We start from the raw sequence: 16,833 nt of genomic DNA on the forward strand, positions 1-16,833 counted from the left end.
TTTTTGGATTGGAGTTATACTAAAGTCATTCCATAGAGTATCACTCCATATAAGAGAAATTTTTACTCTATTTGAAGTTCTCTGACAATTTAAATTTTTTAGAATTTTTTTCGCTCCTTAAGTTGCTGACCGGCTAGCAGATACGTACACCCAATATATGTGGTTGTGTAAATGGTAAGATTAGAGACACACCTTTTATGGAGATGAGGTTGGGATTACCTATATAATTATGATTAGCGCGCAAACACGGTAAGCCGAGGCTCAGGTGATTAGCCTGCTGGCATTGTCCGAAACATCGGGGCTTAACTTACCCATTTTAAACGTATCGTACTGAGATCTGCGACAACTTAAAAGGTAAATATTATTGTTCTTTTTGCTTTTCATTTCATTTTCAACAGAAATGTTGCTGTAAATCTCACTGAGTCGCTGCAGCAAATGGGCTGGCAGATTAAAAATTCTAAGCCATCAAAATGGGGCTGACTGGTTTATGGCCAATTAGGTGACATACCTATTTAGAAATAAAAGCAGTCATGCAATGAGTTCCAACAACACGATGTGCCGTTTTACTAAAACTAGCAAATATGTTCTAAATAAATGCTTGTTTTAGGTGAAATTATTCGCATCCCCTTAAGCGCTTTTGTTGGGTGCTCTGTTTTGTTTAGAGATTGTACGAAATTTTATCCTAATTTTAACTTTTTATTTATATTTTTGCGTTTAAACTGAAATATCTTAAAGCTATGATGGTTGCAACGAGCATCCCATATAGTCATTTTCATGCTGTTCAAAAACCAGATATTGACAAATACTGTATCTCTCTCGCACTCCTGCTGCATATGATATATGGAACATGTGGTTAGGTTATATAATACATACAGCAACATTTATGGTGTATATAATTTTTCATCATATATACATATATAATTATAGATCACAGCATAAGCTATGGAAAACTGTATATGTATATGTATATACATATATACTTTTATATATAATATTTCTTTTCCGATTTGTGTCGACACTTGCTTGAAGGCGGGACAATATTCATAGTCGCTTACGAATATATGATTGATGGTGAGGTGAAGGCCTTTTTCGTGGATGACGACAGTTTTGATAGAATCAGCCGTTTCCTAATTTTCGTTAATCAGCATCAGCTTCTGAATTTTTCTTATTCGTTTTTAAACGTATCTTCTTTTATACAATATATATATCTAACTACAGTAAGATGAATCCGTCACATGTAATGAAACATTGTTAGATTTATCAAACAGACGCTCGCATAGAATTACAGTATGTGACAGAACTTTCTCAAGACTTTTTCTTATAACCAATATTTTACAATATATGTCTTGTGTGTGTGTGTGTGTGTGTGTGTGTGTGTGTGTTTGTTGCGTACAAGTGTCACAGACGAGCTGCTAGTAGCCAGATTAATCTTTCATCAATCGCATGAAATTTACCTTAATTTATAAAAATATTAAACTGATTGCAGAATTCCGTATGTAATTACCGTTAATGCTTTTCTACAAGTTACTTTTTATGGTTTGAAGTAAAAGCATAATTTTTTTTTCTCCAATCAGGGCAAACTCACTTTAGCGATTCTCAGATTTCTATAAATAATTTATTGAAGCACGTCAGAAACAGGAACAACCCTATTATTTGTCAAGGAACCATAGTAATTGCAGCTAGTGGTATTAGTTAGGATATCGCTAACTTGTTTATTTTTATAGATCATCTCCTTTAAATATATAACTTTAACGTAGCATTATATCTATTATAAGATTTAGATCAAGCGTTAATTAGTTACCACTTTATCGTTTGATTTAGGTTCCACAGGCACGCTCCTATGCGAGCTGCACTGGACAATAAAATTGATATACGTTTATTTCACACATGTACTCACGGCCCACAATTGCGCATAAACTATTCGTGATAGATATATATATTTTTGTTAATATCAATTGTTAATATTAAATTAAACAGTTATGTTTACTCAACTTTATCATAATAAGACCAGTATAACGCTAGGCTTCTTTGTAGTAGTAACTTTGAAATAGTAACTCTTAACATTTAACCTAAATTGCGATAAGTAAGTTGAATAAGTATTTGTTTAATTAACATTTCCTTTACATGACGTAACTTTTTGCTAAGAAAAAACGTACAATGCTTTCAGATTGCTTTCTAAAGCAAGCATCAACATTGTTCATCGTTTGTGTTTTGGATTAAAAAAGATATTTTCTTAAATCGTTTGTCAGTAAAAAGTATTTAGTCAACATCAACTTGTTTCGCTGATTTTACTGTTAGCAAATCTTCAAAATTTTCCAATTTAAGTCTATGATCGCTTAATCTGAGTTATTGTGTTATCACAATATCGACTGATTAATCGCACCCGGTCAAACTGACAGATATGGATCGTTATTATTCCAATTTTAAGGGTAAATCTGATTGTTATGTAAAAGCTTTGAGTTACAAATCGTTTTCACATGTCACCTTTACTCTTTAAATCAAACACTCAGTTGGTAGTCCTTAACTCCTAAGTTGTAGGAGTTACTATTAGAGCTTATCCTCATTTTGCAGTTTTCATTGCGATGAAAGATCCTTACTACTTTAAACTACAGCACTCAATACCGATGATCACGATGCATGAATTGTGCGGCCTTTTTGAAGCTTGAGTTGCCCGGATGAATTGAAAAGGTTTTTGCCAAGCATAAGCAAGTTATACCTCAAAATGATGACAAACAGGAAGACCAAGTTCTTTATCAAAACCGATTTCTTTATAGTAAGTAAGAAGGATCTTACTGTTAGGGCGTTTCATTATATTGTTTTCTCCATTTATAACCATATAGGGATATGAAGAGTGCTTACTTTCCGCCGTAAGATACACGCTTAAAGATAGGAGCGAGCGCGAGTAAACAGAATGGACTACGTTGACGACAATGGAGACGATGATACATAGGAAAATTTCACGACTTACAGCTTAGTGCTAGACGAAAGAACGCTTCCTTATACATCCAGCGGTCAGCTCTATGTGTCATTGTTTTCTTGGGCACATACTCAGGCAGTAACGGTAATCCATGCAAATTCACAGACACCACTTTACCTTAGATATGCAGATACTTAACTAGACGCTAGCACGGTAAAGTTACCCCAACTAAATAAATGATCACCCCATTCTTGCATACCATACACGCATTCATCCATTCGTACGAGTCCTGAAAATATCCAGTCAATAGCAATTATTACGTACCAATACTTTGTTCAAGCACTAAAGCGATAAAATACATTTTATTCATTATACATTGACTTTGCTCACTATCAACCAATAAATATATAAATGAATAAAATTTCATTTAAACGCCTACGCGTTACATTACAGGCTGCGTCTGAAGCAATGTTAACGTGTCTAAGAAATTCATTTTCTATATCATGTACAACAAATTGGATGACGTATTCTGTTATCGAAAAAAAAATATCACGTACTTAGTTTTAGCCTGAATTAATATTTGACGCAATTACAGTACCAGAGGCAGAATAGGAAAAGATTAACGCGTAGCAATTACTGGCAATCGCTTTGAAAAGAAGATCCAGCCGCGCGAAGAATTCAGTTGACGAACTCGTTGATTCGTTAAGGAATATGGCTGCTGCTCCTTTACTTGAGAATAAGTGCCCTGTCCGAATATTTAGCTGGCGTCTCAGAATCGTAAGGTGCATTCTGCATAATTTCTGTATATGCTTTCTGTAAATTTGGCAGTGACAAAAACGAGTTTGACTTTTCATTACCAACCTCGTATCGCCCCTCTCAGTCTTATATAGCCTATGTCGTGTATGTCAAAAAAACGTCTCAGTTGAGTCATCTTTCATTTTATCGCTGGTAAATTTTTCGATGCAGCCTTAATTGCCATTTAGCATTCCTACTGTTGCAACAAAGTGGAGTACTCATTGCCTTAGCGTTATATCAACGTTTTGTTCAATACGCAGGCGCAAAGTTCGTATTATTCGATTCTGCTTTTTCGTTTTTAAAAGTATAGACAGTATGCAAACGAACCTATAATATATTCATTTTGTTGTATTTAGACAAACCTGAGAGGCGTTGAGCAGTTTCCTTTCGCGTGCCATGGAGATGATGATATTTTCTCTTTCGTGGTAAATACACAGTTTTCGGATGCAGAGTACGCTCTGATGAACGGGTACGTTTTGCGAGTCAATGCCATTCACAAAATGCGCGCGCGCGAGAACCGGACAAATGAATATAACATAGTTCAACGAACCAAAAGCTCGTACTAGACTATTGTTGTGGCTTCCAGGAAATACATAGATTTAATATAATTTTATCACTCCTATAGCGTTTTGGAACAAACAGTACATAAATAACGAGTAATAATAAAAGTTATTCAATAAAACATTTCACGAAGTGTCAATTCACTTTACACAAGGTATCTAACCTTTTTCTACGCACTAGTTAAATTATTCACATTTGAGGATCATTGTCAAGGAAACCCATCCTGATTTTTACTTTTGCGATGCGATTACGCTCACCTGAAGCACCCATCCTACCCATCCAGCCCAATGTGCGAACTGGGCTGTGCCCATCATTACATAGAACCCCAGACTGACAATACCATCCGCAGGATCCCACTCCATCACCGAACCTTCCTCACACCTATCAAAAAAGGACCCGACTGATTATTATTCTGCTTATGTTAACTACATATAATTATTACATAATAATAACTGCAAGTGTGGTAGACAACAGACGTTGAAAGATTTCTTTTCTTTTTTGTTTCAATGTTAATCGGACGAACCATTTTCAAAATAATATCATTAATTGTTGTAGATAACTCGGATTCTCTAGGATTGTAAATGACTGAGATAGCTTCCATTTGGATAACAATAATATAAACCAATAATAAGACCAGGACAACAGCCTACCCGGGGAATCGTTTCATGGTTGAACACCACGACCGAAAACCGTCTGAGACGAAGACTGAAGACACGAACAGGGTAGCCGCTATTGCACACGACACTACAGCATCTACAAAAGCGTTCAGGAATGAGCTAGACGCACAAAAGAGAAAACAACAGTCAGGAACGTTACATAGAAGTTACATAGGCTCAGCTTTCACAGTCACTTTGCATTAGTGATCGCATACAGATCACAAATTTCACTCGTAACAATTACGTGACTGTTATTCACCCTTAATTCTAATACCATTCTTATTCGCCCTACGATTGATGCGCTATAATACTATCTTGATTCAAAAACGATTCGCCTTTTACGTTACAGGCATAGAGGATGCTATAGTTTTATACTCAAGCAATAACAACGACTGATACAATCCCGCGCCGAAGAAAATATGGCAAAAGGCGCGATAAACAAATCCATTTTTCAGATTCGGGCTACTGCTCAACTACCAACCTGTCGACGCCTTGGTAAAGAAATACGCTGGTTGTTATGAGTTGACTAAGGGACACGATGAAGGCGACTGCATTAATAAACAATGATAGGCCACAATAAAAGGATGAACCCCACACTGGAATAAGGTGGCCGTCCGTGTTGTCAAATCTTCCATGTGTGTACAGTAAACAGTGACCTTTAAAGAATAATAGTGATAGGCTTCAATTATTATCCTTTATTGTTTAGTACTGAGCTGAAGTATCAAATCAAAAATATAAAAGCGTTACGTTTATAGTACTGATTTTTTTTAAGTAAAGTTCGCAAACGGAAATTTATTCGATGAAAAAAATTCGGAGTATTCGGAGATATTACGTTTGTATCGTTCGAAAGGCGAAATGCAGTTTTCAAGTTCATTAACTTAAGACAATAAGTACTTTCAAAATAATGTTGCAATTTTCACTTCACCACGTGAAAAACACTGAATTTAACAACTGTTATTATGTAGATACAATCCACTGTTGTGCGAAATAGTGTCACTTTCAATATATGCTTGGTTAACAAACATTGATCCAAACTCACCATTAAAGTCGCGTACATGCCACGCCATAGGCACAAATGCAGTTATTGACAGCAGCAGACTGATCGAGTAGACTGTCGTTTGAGCTAGAAGTGGAATGTTGCCTAGGGCCATCCTGAACGACTATTGACACGATTCCTGCTGTAATACAAATTCTTCTTTAAGAAAAGATAAGAACAAATTGCTTTCATAGTTTGTTTATTGGCTGGGACAAATCTTTTTGATAAAAAAATTAGCTTTAATATTAGATAAAAGATTGTGATTCTGGGTGCATATCGCATATGACGAAATCTGTAGAAACTGGATTAGCCTTATTTTTATTCAGTAGGTAATATATATTGATCATATAAGATTATTTTGTCATAATAATAAATAGTGATCATTTTACGCATTCTGTAACAAGGACACTGACTACCTACCTTATTTAGCCTCTCTTGTTCTGTCTCCGCGTAAAACCTACACTTTAGCCAGCTATGCTGGCCGCTTCCTGATTCCGATGATAACTCACCTTTTTTGAGCATTTATTGGCAATGGCGCAGGCGAGTATTCCAAAAACACATGAATGATGAGTTATATATATTTAACTACATTATGATATCAACCGCACTGAGATTTTCATTTAAATTACTTTTATCTGTCAAATTTCTTCACAACGAAATGTTACCTTTAAATTTAAAGGCAACGAAAGACACCACTCGAATCAAAAATTGCATATAAGAAGAAGGAAAATTTACATATAGTAAGTTTTCCTATCAGCTGTTCCTACCGTTAACCCGCTCCCCGTTTTATTTCGCTGATGATACTTAGCATGCCCCGTGCGAGATTGCTAAAAGTGCCACAGATCTTTAATCGAAGATTATTAACCGAAACAAGCCAGTAGCACATTGGAGGGTGTGATGTATAAAACTGTTAGCATTCAACGTGGTAATCACCTCGCTGTGTACAGAACTTGGGTCTGTTAACTAAATCCACAGTAAATACATACAGTCAAACAAACACCAGCGTCGGAGGGTGGATTCTGTGAGCGACAATATAAACCACGACAAGTGTAGGCCGTTGTTCGATGCAACCATTAGAACAATGCAGGACACATAACTGAAATAAACCCTACGTAGGATACAAAATGTGTGTTCACTCCGCAGCCTCCACCAACAATTTCGAGAACAGAAGGCATCGAAGAGAATGAAATTGCGTTTATGTAAATAACATTACTGCAAGCGAATTTTTATTTTTGTCATTTTTTATTAGAAGCTTTCGATATGGTTCAAACATTTAAGACAAAATATCTGGTACTGCGCGTAAAACATATTGGAAAATTGTCTCTACAGTAATTACGACCGTAAACCTCGTCGGCTTCCAAATGTGCATAAAGGCATACGCAACGATCTGTTGGCTGAGACAACTTTTATTGCTATGAAATGGTACTTATTAAATAAGTATAAAGTAGCACGGCTTACCGCCGACAACTATCGACTCTTTCTAAAACAGCTGAAGAATTATCATTGCGTCTACTTGCTTCAACATTATTTGATGGAAGCGAACAGGAATCTCCAGAGTCAAGCCTTATGTTCTTTGCCTGTATCGATATACCTAATGGAATAATTCGATGAAAGAAAACTTTGGTGTTCTATTGGCCGCTGGACACAATCCAGCAGCCCCAGTTGTGTTGAACATTGAAAACAACAAAGAACCAGAGTCGTGCTCTAACAGCCATTATGTCTAGTTTCTGAGTGGGAGAACCACCCAGTGGGCTCGTTCTTAAACGAAATGACGACATCTTTTTTATCGTGAATGTGGATAGCATGCACGGTGCTTAAAGGATTGCGGTGCTGTCACCGTAAGATAGTTCTAGCCGCTTCTAAATTGTGACGTTCGATCCGCTTCGGCCCAGCAGCTGGGTTCGGTTCGAGCGATGGCCTCTGTTTCGACGTCTTCAATGGTGCCATCTGAACGAGTGACAGAAGAGTTGTCTGCATATCTCGAACGGCGGGGTTTTGAGGCCAGCGCTGCTAACCGACCCCGGCCTTTACCACTAGGGGAATTTGTGCACCAGCGCGCGGTCGACTGCGAACGTGGGACAGGGCAACCGGTAAAACTGGGGGCGCCCCTGATAGCGCCTTGTCGAGTGGAGGAGGAGTTCCTCGACTTGAAGAACTTCATCTCCGAGGCCGTTGAACCGTTTCGTTCTGAGCTCAGTCACTGTCTGTGGCCAGTTTTTGTCAATGCTATAATTGATTTACTGTCAGCGGAGCAGCGTCACCTGCTGCTTCGTTTCGAGGCAATGTTTGGCGGACTCTTCGCGGGTGTCGACTTGTATAGTGGTCTTGTCGAAGATCTCCAAGGCATTTCAAACTCCCAGGAGTTACATCAGGGTACGGTACTTAAAGAATTCCGTGAAAATAAAGCGCTTGTTAAATTGTCAGCTGACAGCTGGCGATACCTGCAACGTTTCCTCCGTCAAAGCGAGTACATTTCACATTTGTTCAACGTACACATAGATATTAGTATACAACTCGATTCTATATCACAGCACCGACTTCGACCTGTTGGGCTCGAACCGGGACCTTCGGATCCACCTGAACCCCATCTGTTCCAGTCAAGACATATGCTTGCCCAACGGCGTCACCAACATCTCGCCAGCCTGCATAGCCGAACCATGAAATCGCACTCTAGGGCGTCAAATAGGCAAAATGACCGCCAGTCAGGATCGGGAGCGGGGCGACACAAATCGCCGTCAGCGAAAAGATCTCGCATTAATGGTATGACGTCGTCTACTTCAAGTACCAGTGGCCAAATGGAGGATGCTCATGTAAGAACAGCCATAGCAGCATCCAATGGAGCTGGTGCCATTTCACCTGAACCCCCCGCTGCATCGGCACTGAGCCTCCTACGGCAATCAATAGATAAGGTGAGACCTGTTTAGTGTTACGTTATTCATCAAACATCCGAATAATGGGTCATGGTACGCCGAGTTACATTAAGTCAATTGGGTTATGGGTCTTTGAGTGTTGCTTTTCAGGCAAGTCATTCTGTGATGCCGCAATGCTCCGAAGATAAACCTTTGTGAACGTCTTTCGGTGCACTACTCCATGTAGATTCGTAATTTAGATAGCTTTAATTATGGAAATTAAGCTGTTGTCGTTATTAAATCTCTCAGTTTGAAAAAGTTGGGGAACTGTCATTCATACCTATTAATGGTGTTCTCTCGTAAAACCAGGCGCAGTGACAATAAATTACAATGATCGTTTGAACCATATGAGCTGTCAATACGGAACTTTCGATAATAATAATAGGCGTTTTATTTTGTGTCGTTTCATTCCAGGTACGAGCCGAGCCTTATGCCCCTAATGTTCTTCTAATTGATGTTGACGCATCAGCTCTGAGTTGTTCGGTAGCGTCACTAGCATTATCAGATGAAACATTCGCCGTCGGTCTCGATAACGGAACAATCACTCTCGAACGGAGAGGACCTCAGTTAAATCCGGATGATGACAGTGATCAAGAAGAAAAGCACTTACGGGGAATTGGGTCATATTCACACCTTGGAAGATCATGGAGAGAAAGGCGACGAGGATTCCACTCAAGCGTTGTACGACTTCATCCCTCTGCCCTTCGGACTTTAACAAGGTCCGGACGGCCTCCAGAGAGCGGCGACGGATTGAGCGGAGGTGATAATGACTGCTTCGTCGACAATCGGAGAAGGACAAGGCTTTTGGGACATTGCGGTACAGTGTGCGCACTAGCATACGCCTCTCCTGCATTACTACTCTCGGCTTCATCAGACACTTCGGTTCGGGCTTGGGATGCAGTAACAGGACGCAATATGGCCGTATACACCGGCCACCAGTACCCTGCTTGGTGTCTAGCGACTAGCCCAGAAGGGTTGTACTTTGCTACAGGATCCCAGGATGCAACAGCGCGCTTGTGGACGCCAAGTCGAACAGATGCATTACGCGTGATGGCTGGTCATCTAGGACAGGTTGACACGCTGGCGTTTCATCCAAATGCTAATTATCTAGCAACAGCGGCTTCAGATAGATCGATTCGTTTATGGGCCGTCCAGTCTGGTAGTGTCGTACGTCTCTTTCCATCTAGCCATCGAGGCCAGGCCCATTCGCTTGCTTTTTCACCGAATGGACACTGGTTGGCAGCAGCGGGTGAGGACCGAGCTGTCCGTTTATGGGACCTTCGCACATGCCGCTTATTGGCCGACATGCATGGACACCACGATGCCGTAACATCAGTCGTTTTCTCTAAGGACGGCTCGTTACTGCTCAGCTCCAGTCTGGACGGCTCTATACGAATGTGGGACGTGCACACTTTATCGAGCACAAGCGGTAGCTGCAGCAGTAGCAATATCAATAACTGTAACACCGGTAACCCTAGCAATACTTCGGTACCTTCTAATAGTAATTCTATATCCTCGTCCTCCGCTGGAAATGCGGAATCGACACCAGTTAGCAATGGAGGTCTTGTTTGCTGCCTTCGTTTTCAACCGCGGGTCTCAGATTCAATGCCAAGACTCGGATGTGTACACGGAGGTCTTCGTAAACTAGAACTACACCACAGACTCAATGTTGTAACAGCGATTCGAGTATACGGAAATTAAAGTAACCTAGCCCAGCGTGATTAAGTCTCTGTGATCATAAACACTGAACGCGTCTGCACTTGGGCAGTGCTCCTTGTAAACGAAGGAATTGGAAAATGAAACACCTGCTATTTACAAGGTAGTAATCACGCGGCAACACGCTGGAGAGTTACGTATTTAGACAGCCTTTCGACTGCCCTAACTGTGAACACATGTGACCATAATTATTCCACATTCCAATTGGTCATGGTAAATGAACTTTTTTCTCACCAGCCTGGCGATTGTAAGGTTAAATTGGATGTCTATATAACACCGATCTCTCAGTGGCTTATTTCGTAGATCTCCTTCACAACCTTAAGTTAAGATACTATGTTTATTGGTTCGTCACTGAATTTCAGACATGGTGCTTTTCTTTTAACTTATGCTCTGTAAACGAATAGTTGCCTAAGTTATTATATTAGCATAACTTTGTAATAGATGTGCATTTTCCTTTGTAATATAGTCCAACCGTTCATATGTACCGTATAGGAAAACGGTCAAACTGCACTATAAATAAGCAGTAACTGATTCACAGGTTGGATGGGAAACTTGCCTCGTCCAATAGCCAGTATTGAATTGTTTGACTATATATGGTTTTAATGATGCAACACGTAGACGAAAAAATTGGCAACAATCAAGTACAGACGGGCCTTAAGCAATAGGATACGAAATAAATAGGATACGAAATAAATGTTTTCGACCAATAGTTAGCGAAAAAACGACCGGTACGTTACAATGTAATTACAAGTACGACCTTCGGAAAGCCGTACATGAGCTGAAATTGGACAAAATGTTTGAACGGGCATTTTTCACGTTGATGAACAGGAGAATTAAGCTTGACGACTCAAGGACGATGTTAGTGTGTACAGCATAACAAATGAGGTACTCCGTTATACTTCAAACAACTAACGCGAAGTAGAAGCATGGCGGGTCCTAGTAAATAACTTGTACATTTCTAAAACGAAAGGGCTAACAAAGGCGCAGCCTGCGAATCGAGTCTACTCATAAACAGTGCTGACTTAATTTGCTGGTTAAATTATGGCAACTTTGCCCCGTACCAGGTGGTCGCATAGCCATTATGACTGTGTAGATATTTCGTATAGATCTATATAAAAATATATAGGATATATACAAAGGATACGTTAATAATGACGTGCTAGTGAATATTATTCGCATACTATCGGAAATCAATGTTGGCTACATTCGCTTTCGTCAAGTTCAAGATCAAAGATGTATTTAATAAATTTAATACAAACGAGATATGAAATACTTTTTGTCTTAATTAATAATTAGCACATAGCGACAAATGAGAAAATCTCACCCGAAGATGAGAATTTTTAAAGTATGGTCAATAAAAAGAAATCTTGAATAATGTGTGGTACATGATTCGTGTTTCAATATATATATCATATTAATTGGTATTAACTTTTTTGCTTAGCGCGCCTCTTGAGAAAAAGTTCGGTGATGCTAGTCTACGCACAGTTCAACCGAAGTTCACTCCATTTTAAGCAAAAAGACTTTGACGTCTACAAGCACCTACTACCCAAACAATCTCAAATGGCCTTTATGACGTTAGTAATGGCACTTGAAAACAAAGAAAACCACCATCTTTTTTGTTAATGCGGCAACGTGCATCCTTGTGCGCCAAAGAAAGCTTGTATGGTTTAGCTGTAAGCTAGGTATGTGAGGGACACATCAAGTTGGAGTGCGCCATGAGTTCCGATTTACACGGTCAGCTTCTAAGACATAAAATAGATCAAACAGCTATGTTCGACTCTGGTACGAGATGCAAAATAACTGTGTTACAAATAAACATCCAAAAACATCGGGAGTGGTGCTCTAGCAGCACCCCCGCCGGGTTCTCCCCTAAGCACGATTGTGCTGCGAGTATGGTGTGACTGGTAAAAGTTGATTAGGGATAACAAAATGACTGCTGCGACTAAGTCTACAAAAACCAAGGCAAATGAGCACAAGCTTTATTCAAAAAGCAAAACAATTCTTGAACAAATAATGGAAAATTGCCCATTGCAATAGAATTGTAATAATACGTAACATGAATTCCTCCAGATAAGTACTTAACGTTAATCTTCTCTCTCATCCACCATTTATTCTTTACTTGGATCGGTCAGACTCTCGCCTACTCTGTTCTCTACTGAATCCACTAAATCAATAAACACTAAATTTTATGAAATATATACAGTCTTATATGAGTTAATATGTTGAGAGCACATATGCCGCTTTTTAGCGAGATAATATTCGGAGCACACCAAAACATTAAGTGAAGGCAACCAGAAATATTTTAAGAAAACTGTATTAAAGTTTTCAGTAGGAAGTTATGCTCAATCGAAACTATGTGAAAAATTTCCACTGGCTTATATGGAGACCCAAAAGTTTAACACAAAACAGTAAAACGAGAATAGAATACACTGTAACAATTACAAGATTCGTACGAGGCTTGTACACGTAGTCTTAAGGGCTTTTAAGAAATACGCAAGTTGAGTAATAGGTAGACATTAGGTTTTTCACATGATTAGCTGCAGAGACAGAATTGGTTTATATACTTTGTAAAATATTCTTCGCTTTAATAAAGCTAGACCCGACTGATCTGGAAGTAACTTAGATTAGGTGCATCCTCTTTGGTACTAACCTGTGCTTCGCTTATTGTACGACATTTTTCAAAACCAGCAATTTGTCGAAGAAATGACCTTGTGTAGTCCTTGCATTTTTACAGATGAATTCTATTTCTCAGCTGAAGTGAAATAGAAAGTGCTCACACTTACACGCCAATAGGATGTATGCCACTGTTCCTTGTAGCAGACAAAGCTTTGCACTGCTCCTGATGTTTTGCTATCTTCATTTGACATTTCCGTAAGCAAACATTTTGAGAAGCTTGACCGAGTTGGTTTGACGTGCTGTTTAAAGATTTAGTAGTTTTTTCTAATCTAACCCGAAAAAAAACGCGAAAAGTTCATTTCCTGTTTTGATGAATTTGAAACCCATTCGCAATGGCGATCCGACTTTATTCGATCGTTCTACTGCCTGTAGTCTTCCAATTATGCGAATTTGGTTTTCTACTTGATTTCAGACGATTTCATTCGACACGAAGCTGTTCTCTGAGCCAGAAGGCTTCCGCACATTATTTATGAAAGAAAGAGAGTTTTTAGCCTCTTCTAAGATCTATAAAAAGTTCAGGATATATGACACTTAGGTTTGAAGTTCACTATGTACAGACAAAACACAAAGCATCTAATAGCAAATAGTAAATGAAAGACTTTATTTCAAATAAATACAATACAACCAGAAATATATTTAAGTCCTTTGTTGGTTATGTACCGCGTAATTCCTATTATTATCATTATTATCAGAAGTATCTAATTTACTATTTTGATTACCGCGTAGGTTTTCTTCCTTCAGTTTTCTCTTTTGCGATTATCTCGTCGGCGTCGTAATCGTCCTGGTCATATCCCCAGCGTTTACGCTCCTCCCGCAGATTTGTTTCGTCCTCTTCTTGTTCTAGTTCCTCCCGAATGATTTTTTTGAAGGTTTCATATTCCCTTTGGCTTAACCCTAAAATGAAGCAATATTAGTACCAATAAGTACGGCTGATTGCACTGAAGAGATGTCCGGTAACTTTCATCTAGGATGCTCCAGCATGTCGTTATCACCAACCAGCTTATATACGTAGAAGTTTCAGATTAGTTAAGAATGTGCTTCTGACTAAAAAACTCGATGTTACTAACACTTCAAGTGCTAATTTATCGTTTAGCTATTTCTTGATGCAGGTAGGTCAGAGCGAGCATAAACTCAGTGGGATTTGTACAAGAAGATATTGGAAAACATTTTAGTACGCTCAAAACGTTATTCTCGAGGCGCGAGATTTAAATAACCTGAACTCAAGTTTTGAAAAAAAACTGAAAAAAGATGTTGATCGAATATGAACTCCGATAACGTCTTAGAAGACTCCAACAGCTGATTTTGCTATACCTAGCGTCATCAGCTTGCTTAGTCTGTGAAAATAATTTCTATTATTTTTACCACTAAACCTACTTGTCCTTTTGAGAATATACGCCAATGGAGATTCGACGATTTTATGCAGGGGCATCACGTACGCTTTTTTTCTGTCCTTTCGATTAGGCTTTACATACACGCCAGTTCTCAAAACTAGCTCAAATCGAGTTTTGATATGTACAAAAGGGTACAATAAATACCTGAAAGTAGACGATTAGTAAACAACGTCACCGGTCTTATACGCATTTCCTCGCATTACTTATACGCATGCCTCGAGGTATTTTGAACTCAATTCTCATCTGTCTGATGCTCTATAAGAGCAATGGCTACTATGAACAAACTGCAATAAATTATTTAGCATCGCAGGCTAGGCTTCCATAACTGCAAATATATTTATATAAATATAAATACAACATATTCCGCATAATGAATTATTGGAAACCTACTTAGAATGAACGATCTGTTTGTGAGAAGTTTGAATAGTGTTCACTGCATATTCGATTTTCTTCTGAAGGTCTGGCCATTCGTGCAATAGCACCTGCGGGCAGTTGCCCAATAGATGCGGAAGATCCTTCACACCAAACGCTTTGACGAAACTGTTATAGAACTCGGTGTATACCTGTGTAATTTAAGCAGGATCAATAGCATGGCTTTAATCATAGTGGCAATATATATATTGCCATACGGTTATCTTCGGCTTTTAAGACCATCTCGTCAGCACGCGATGAGCAAATAGGTCTGAAAAATTCATCTGAGTCGATAGACGTCAAACTTGTGTGAAACATGACGACTTGATAAATATGAGTACTCAGTCCGTATAGGCATATAGTCTGCTGTAAGTTGTATTATGGAGATTAACGATAGATTTACTAAAAGACTATTATCCTGTGTTTAGCTTAATACTAAAATCAGGCTTTACATCGGGTCGAAGGTAGAGAAGTTCAGGGAAGTTTTCTATTGCAGTAAGCCTAACATTCAGCGTCCAGAACTGCAATTGTCCTGCAAGATTTGGTACCTGAAACACCCAGTCGAACCGTATGGAAATAGATAAATTTATTTTGTAAAAAAATCTCGTATAACTTAACCGAACCTGTCTCTAATGAATCACCTGCAATGGGAAGCGGTGGACACTCTAGGCAGTGCTATTATGAAAGGCATGGTATATTATGCAAAATGCTGAAGTTCAACACTATGATGTGCTTAGAATCCCTTATTAAGTCGAAGTTTGGTTCGTATCAAGGCGCTACTTCAATAAACTACATCTGTGCCATTTCCGTCAATAGGAGGTCACTCTGGCACATCTGATGCCCTTTTCGTGCTTGGGCACTTGTTGGATCTTTATTTTTATATTGTCGAATTAAAAAATGTTTCAAACCTCTGCGATCCGGGGAGCCTTCACAAATACCCGCTCGGCGTTCAGTCCGAACTGGGTCAAGAGAAAAGCAGCCGTCCGCGTTGCTTGAGTTGCTGGAGTTCCCTGAAGTATTCAATAGAAACACAACGTTGGCAAACTAGTTGTAATGAATCATGAAGAGGAATTTAAAGCTCGCATATTTTTTCGACCTAAATGCCAAGCAAAATTTAATTTTAGCAGAACCCTCTGTACCCAATCTTATACTCGAAGCAAAATGCGCAAAAAGGATAAAAATGAACTGACAATTGATATGATTCATTCACAATAATAGCATAAACAAGATATTAGAAAACGTACGAAATACTCCTAGTAAAACTCGACGATTGCCCAGGGCTTACTCATCGATGTGGCTTTTGGAAAACACGTTGTACTTAGTAGTCTTTTCATTTTTCTATTGTATATTGAGCACATGTGATGTACGTACCATCACTTTCAGTCCAGAAACAGCTCGGAGAAGATCACTTAGATCTGACGAATTTTTCAGTAGCCTTTACTTACTAGCTCATCATTTTACGCAATCATAGTGCATAGTGTAGATACAGTCACAAAAGAATTATTTTTAATATCTATCTTCGAGACGCAAAAAATTTTGCACACCGAAGGGTAAAGTAACAATAAGACAAAATAAGTATAGAATGTTTTCTCTGCTCTAGCAGACAATGTGATCGTCCGCAATCAATGACTGCAACTCGTTCTCTATTAATGCGCAGCATAGGCTCCAGGTTCCCCTGATATCCAAAAACAAATTATTTGCGAACCAATCTATATTAAAAAAGAAAAGCATCGTAATTGGTTTAAACCAAACATTGATATACAAT

The 16,833-nt window shown here is 38.8% G+C and overlaps 3 protein-coding genes across 16 annotated transcripts; 1 reads left to right on the plus strand and 2 right to left on the minus strand.

Annotated features, from left to right (window-relative positions):
- Nucleotides 1-535: 535 nt before the first annotated feature.
- LOC111253990 (transmembrane protein 179) lies at nt 536-7,082 on the minus strand. 13 transcript variants are annotated; one of them, XR_015317584.1, is made up of 10 exons: nt 6,952-7,071; nt 6,386-6,474; nt 5,969-6,107; nt 5,411-5,585; nt 4,924-5,049; nt 4,531-4,654; nt 4,075-4,170; nt 3,516-3,730; nt 2,969-3,206; nt 536-2,716 (listed from the first exon to the last, which is right to left on the minus strand). XR_015317584.1 is itself a non-coding variant. In XM_022814362.2 (8 exons), exons 3-8 carry the CDS (start codon nt 6,078-6,080, stop codon nt 3,644-3,646), a joined length of 720 nt encoding a protein of 239 aa, XP_022670097.1. In that variant the 5' UTR covers nt 6,081-6,104; nt 6,386-6,474; nt 6,952-7,071; the 3' UTR covers nt 3,245-3,643. The 13 variants fall into 13 exon arrangements, 11 of the variants coding, with proteins under 11 accessions (XP_022670097.1, XP_022670094.1, XP_086831661.1 ...); XR_015317583.1 differs by having other exon boundaries at nt 536-3,206; XM_022814362.2 differs by lacking the exons at nt 536-2,716; nt 2,969-3,206 and having other exon boundaries at nt 3,245-3,730; nt 5,969-6,104.
- A 154-nt stretch (nt 7,083-7,236) lies between these two features.
- On the plus strand, nt 7,237-11,974 carry LOC111253988 (uncharacterized). The gene is made up of 2 exons (XM_022814354.2): nt 7,237-8,874; nt 9,289-11,974. The coding sequence occupies exons 1-2, from the start codon at nt 7,879-7,881 to the stop codon at nt 10,573-10,575; spliced, it is 2,283 nt and encodes a 760-aa protein (XP_022670089.1). The 5' UTR covers nt 7,237-7,878; the 3' UTR covers nt 10,576-11,974.
- A 1,866-nt stretch (nt 11,975-13,840) lies between these two features.
- LOC111253753 (transcription termination factor 4, mitochondrial) lies at nt 13,841-16,625 on the minus strand. Of its 2 annotated transcripts, XM_022813659.2 has the most exons (6): nt 16,440-16,621; nt 15,977-16,078; nt 15,521-15,616; nt 15,048-15,220; nt 14,641-14,801; nt 13,841-14,160 (listed from the first exon to the last, which is right to left on the minus strand). In XM_022813659.2, exons 1-6 carry the CDS (start codon nt 16,440-16,442, stop codon nt 13,982-13,984), a joined length of 714 nt encoding a protein of 237 aa, XP_022669394.1. In that variant the 5' UTR covers nt 16,443-16,621; the 3' UTR covers nt 13,841-13,981. The 2 variants fall into 2 exon arrangements, with proteins under 2 accessions (XP_022669394.1, XP_086831663.1); XM_086975537.1 differs by lacking the exon at nt 15,521-15,616 and having other exon boundaries at nt 16,440-16,625.
- Between the last annotated feature and the right edge of the window lie 208 nt (nt 16,626-16,833).

Source organism: Varroa destructor, unplaced genomic scaffold (assembly GCF_002443255.2).
Source record: "Varroa destructor unplaced genomic scaffold, Vdes_3.0 BEIS01000007.1, whole genome shotgun sequence".
NCBI lineage: Eukaryota > Metazoa > Arthropoda > Arachnida > Mesostigmata > Varroidae > Varroa > Varroa destructor.

What these genes read in the sequence shown, in the direction of transcription:
- LOC111253988 (XM_022814354.2), top strand. Translation starts at nt 7,879, where the DNA reads ATGGCCTCTGTTTCGACGTCTTCAATGGTGCCATCTGAACGAGTGACA. An exon ending in TACGGCAATCAATAGATAAG is followed by an intron (nt 8,875 to 9,288) that starts GTGAGACCTGTT and finishes GTTTCATTCCAG; the next exon opens with GTACGAGCCGAGCCTTATGC.
- LOC111253990 (XM_022814363.2), bottom strand. Translation starts at nt 6,080, where the DNA reads ATGGCCCTAGGCAACATTCCACTTCTAGCTCAAACGACAGTCTACTCG. An exon ending in CTTTACCAAGGCGTCGACAG is followed by an intron (nt 5,050 to 5,410) that starts GTTGGTAGTTGA and finishes TTGTGCGTCTAG; the next exon opens with CTCATTCCTGAACGCTTTTG. An exon ending in ACCATGAAACGATTCCCCGG is followed by an intron (nt 4,655 to 4,923) that starts GTAGGCTGTTGT and finishes CTTTTTTGATAG; the next exon opens with GTGTGAGGAAGGTTCGGTGA.
- LOC111253753 (XM_022813659.2), bottom strand. An exon ending in TTCTCTACCTTCGACCCGAT is followed by an intron (nt 15,221 to 15,520) that starts GTAAAGCCTGAT and finishes TAAATTACACAG; the next exon opens with GTATACACCGAGTTCTATAA. An exon ending in AAACAGATCGTTCATTCTAA is followed by an intron (nt 14,802 to 15,047) that starts GTAGGTTTCCAA and finishes GTCTACTTTCAG; the next exon opens with GTATTTATTGTACCCTTTTG.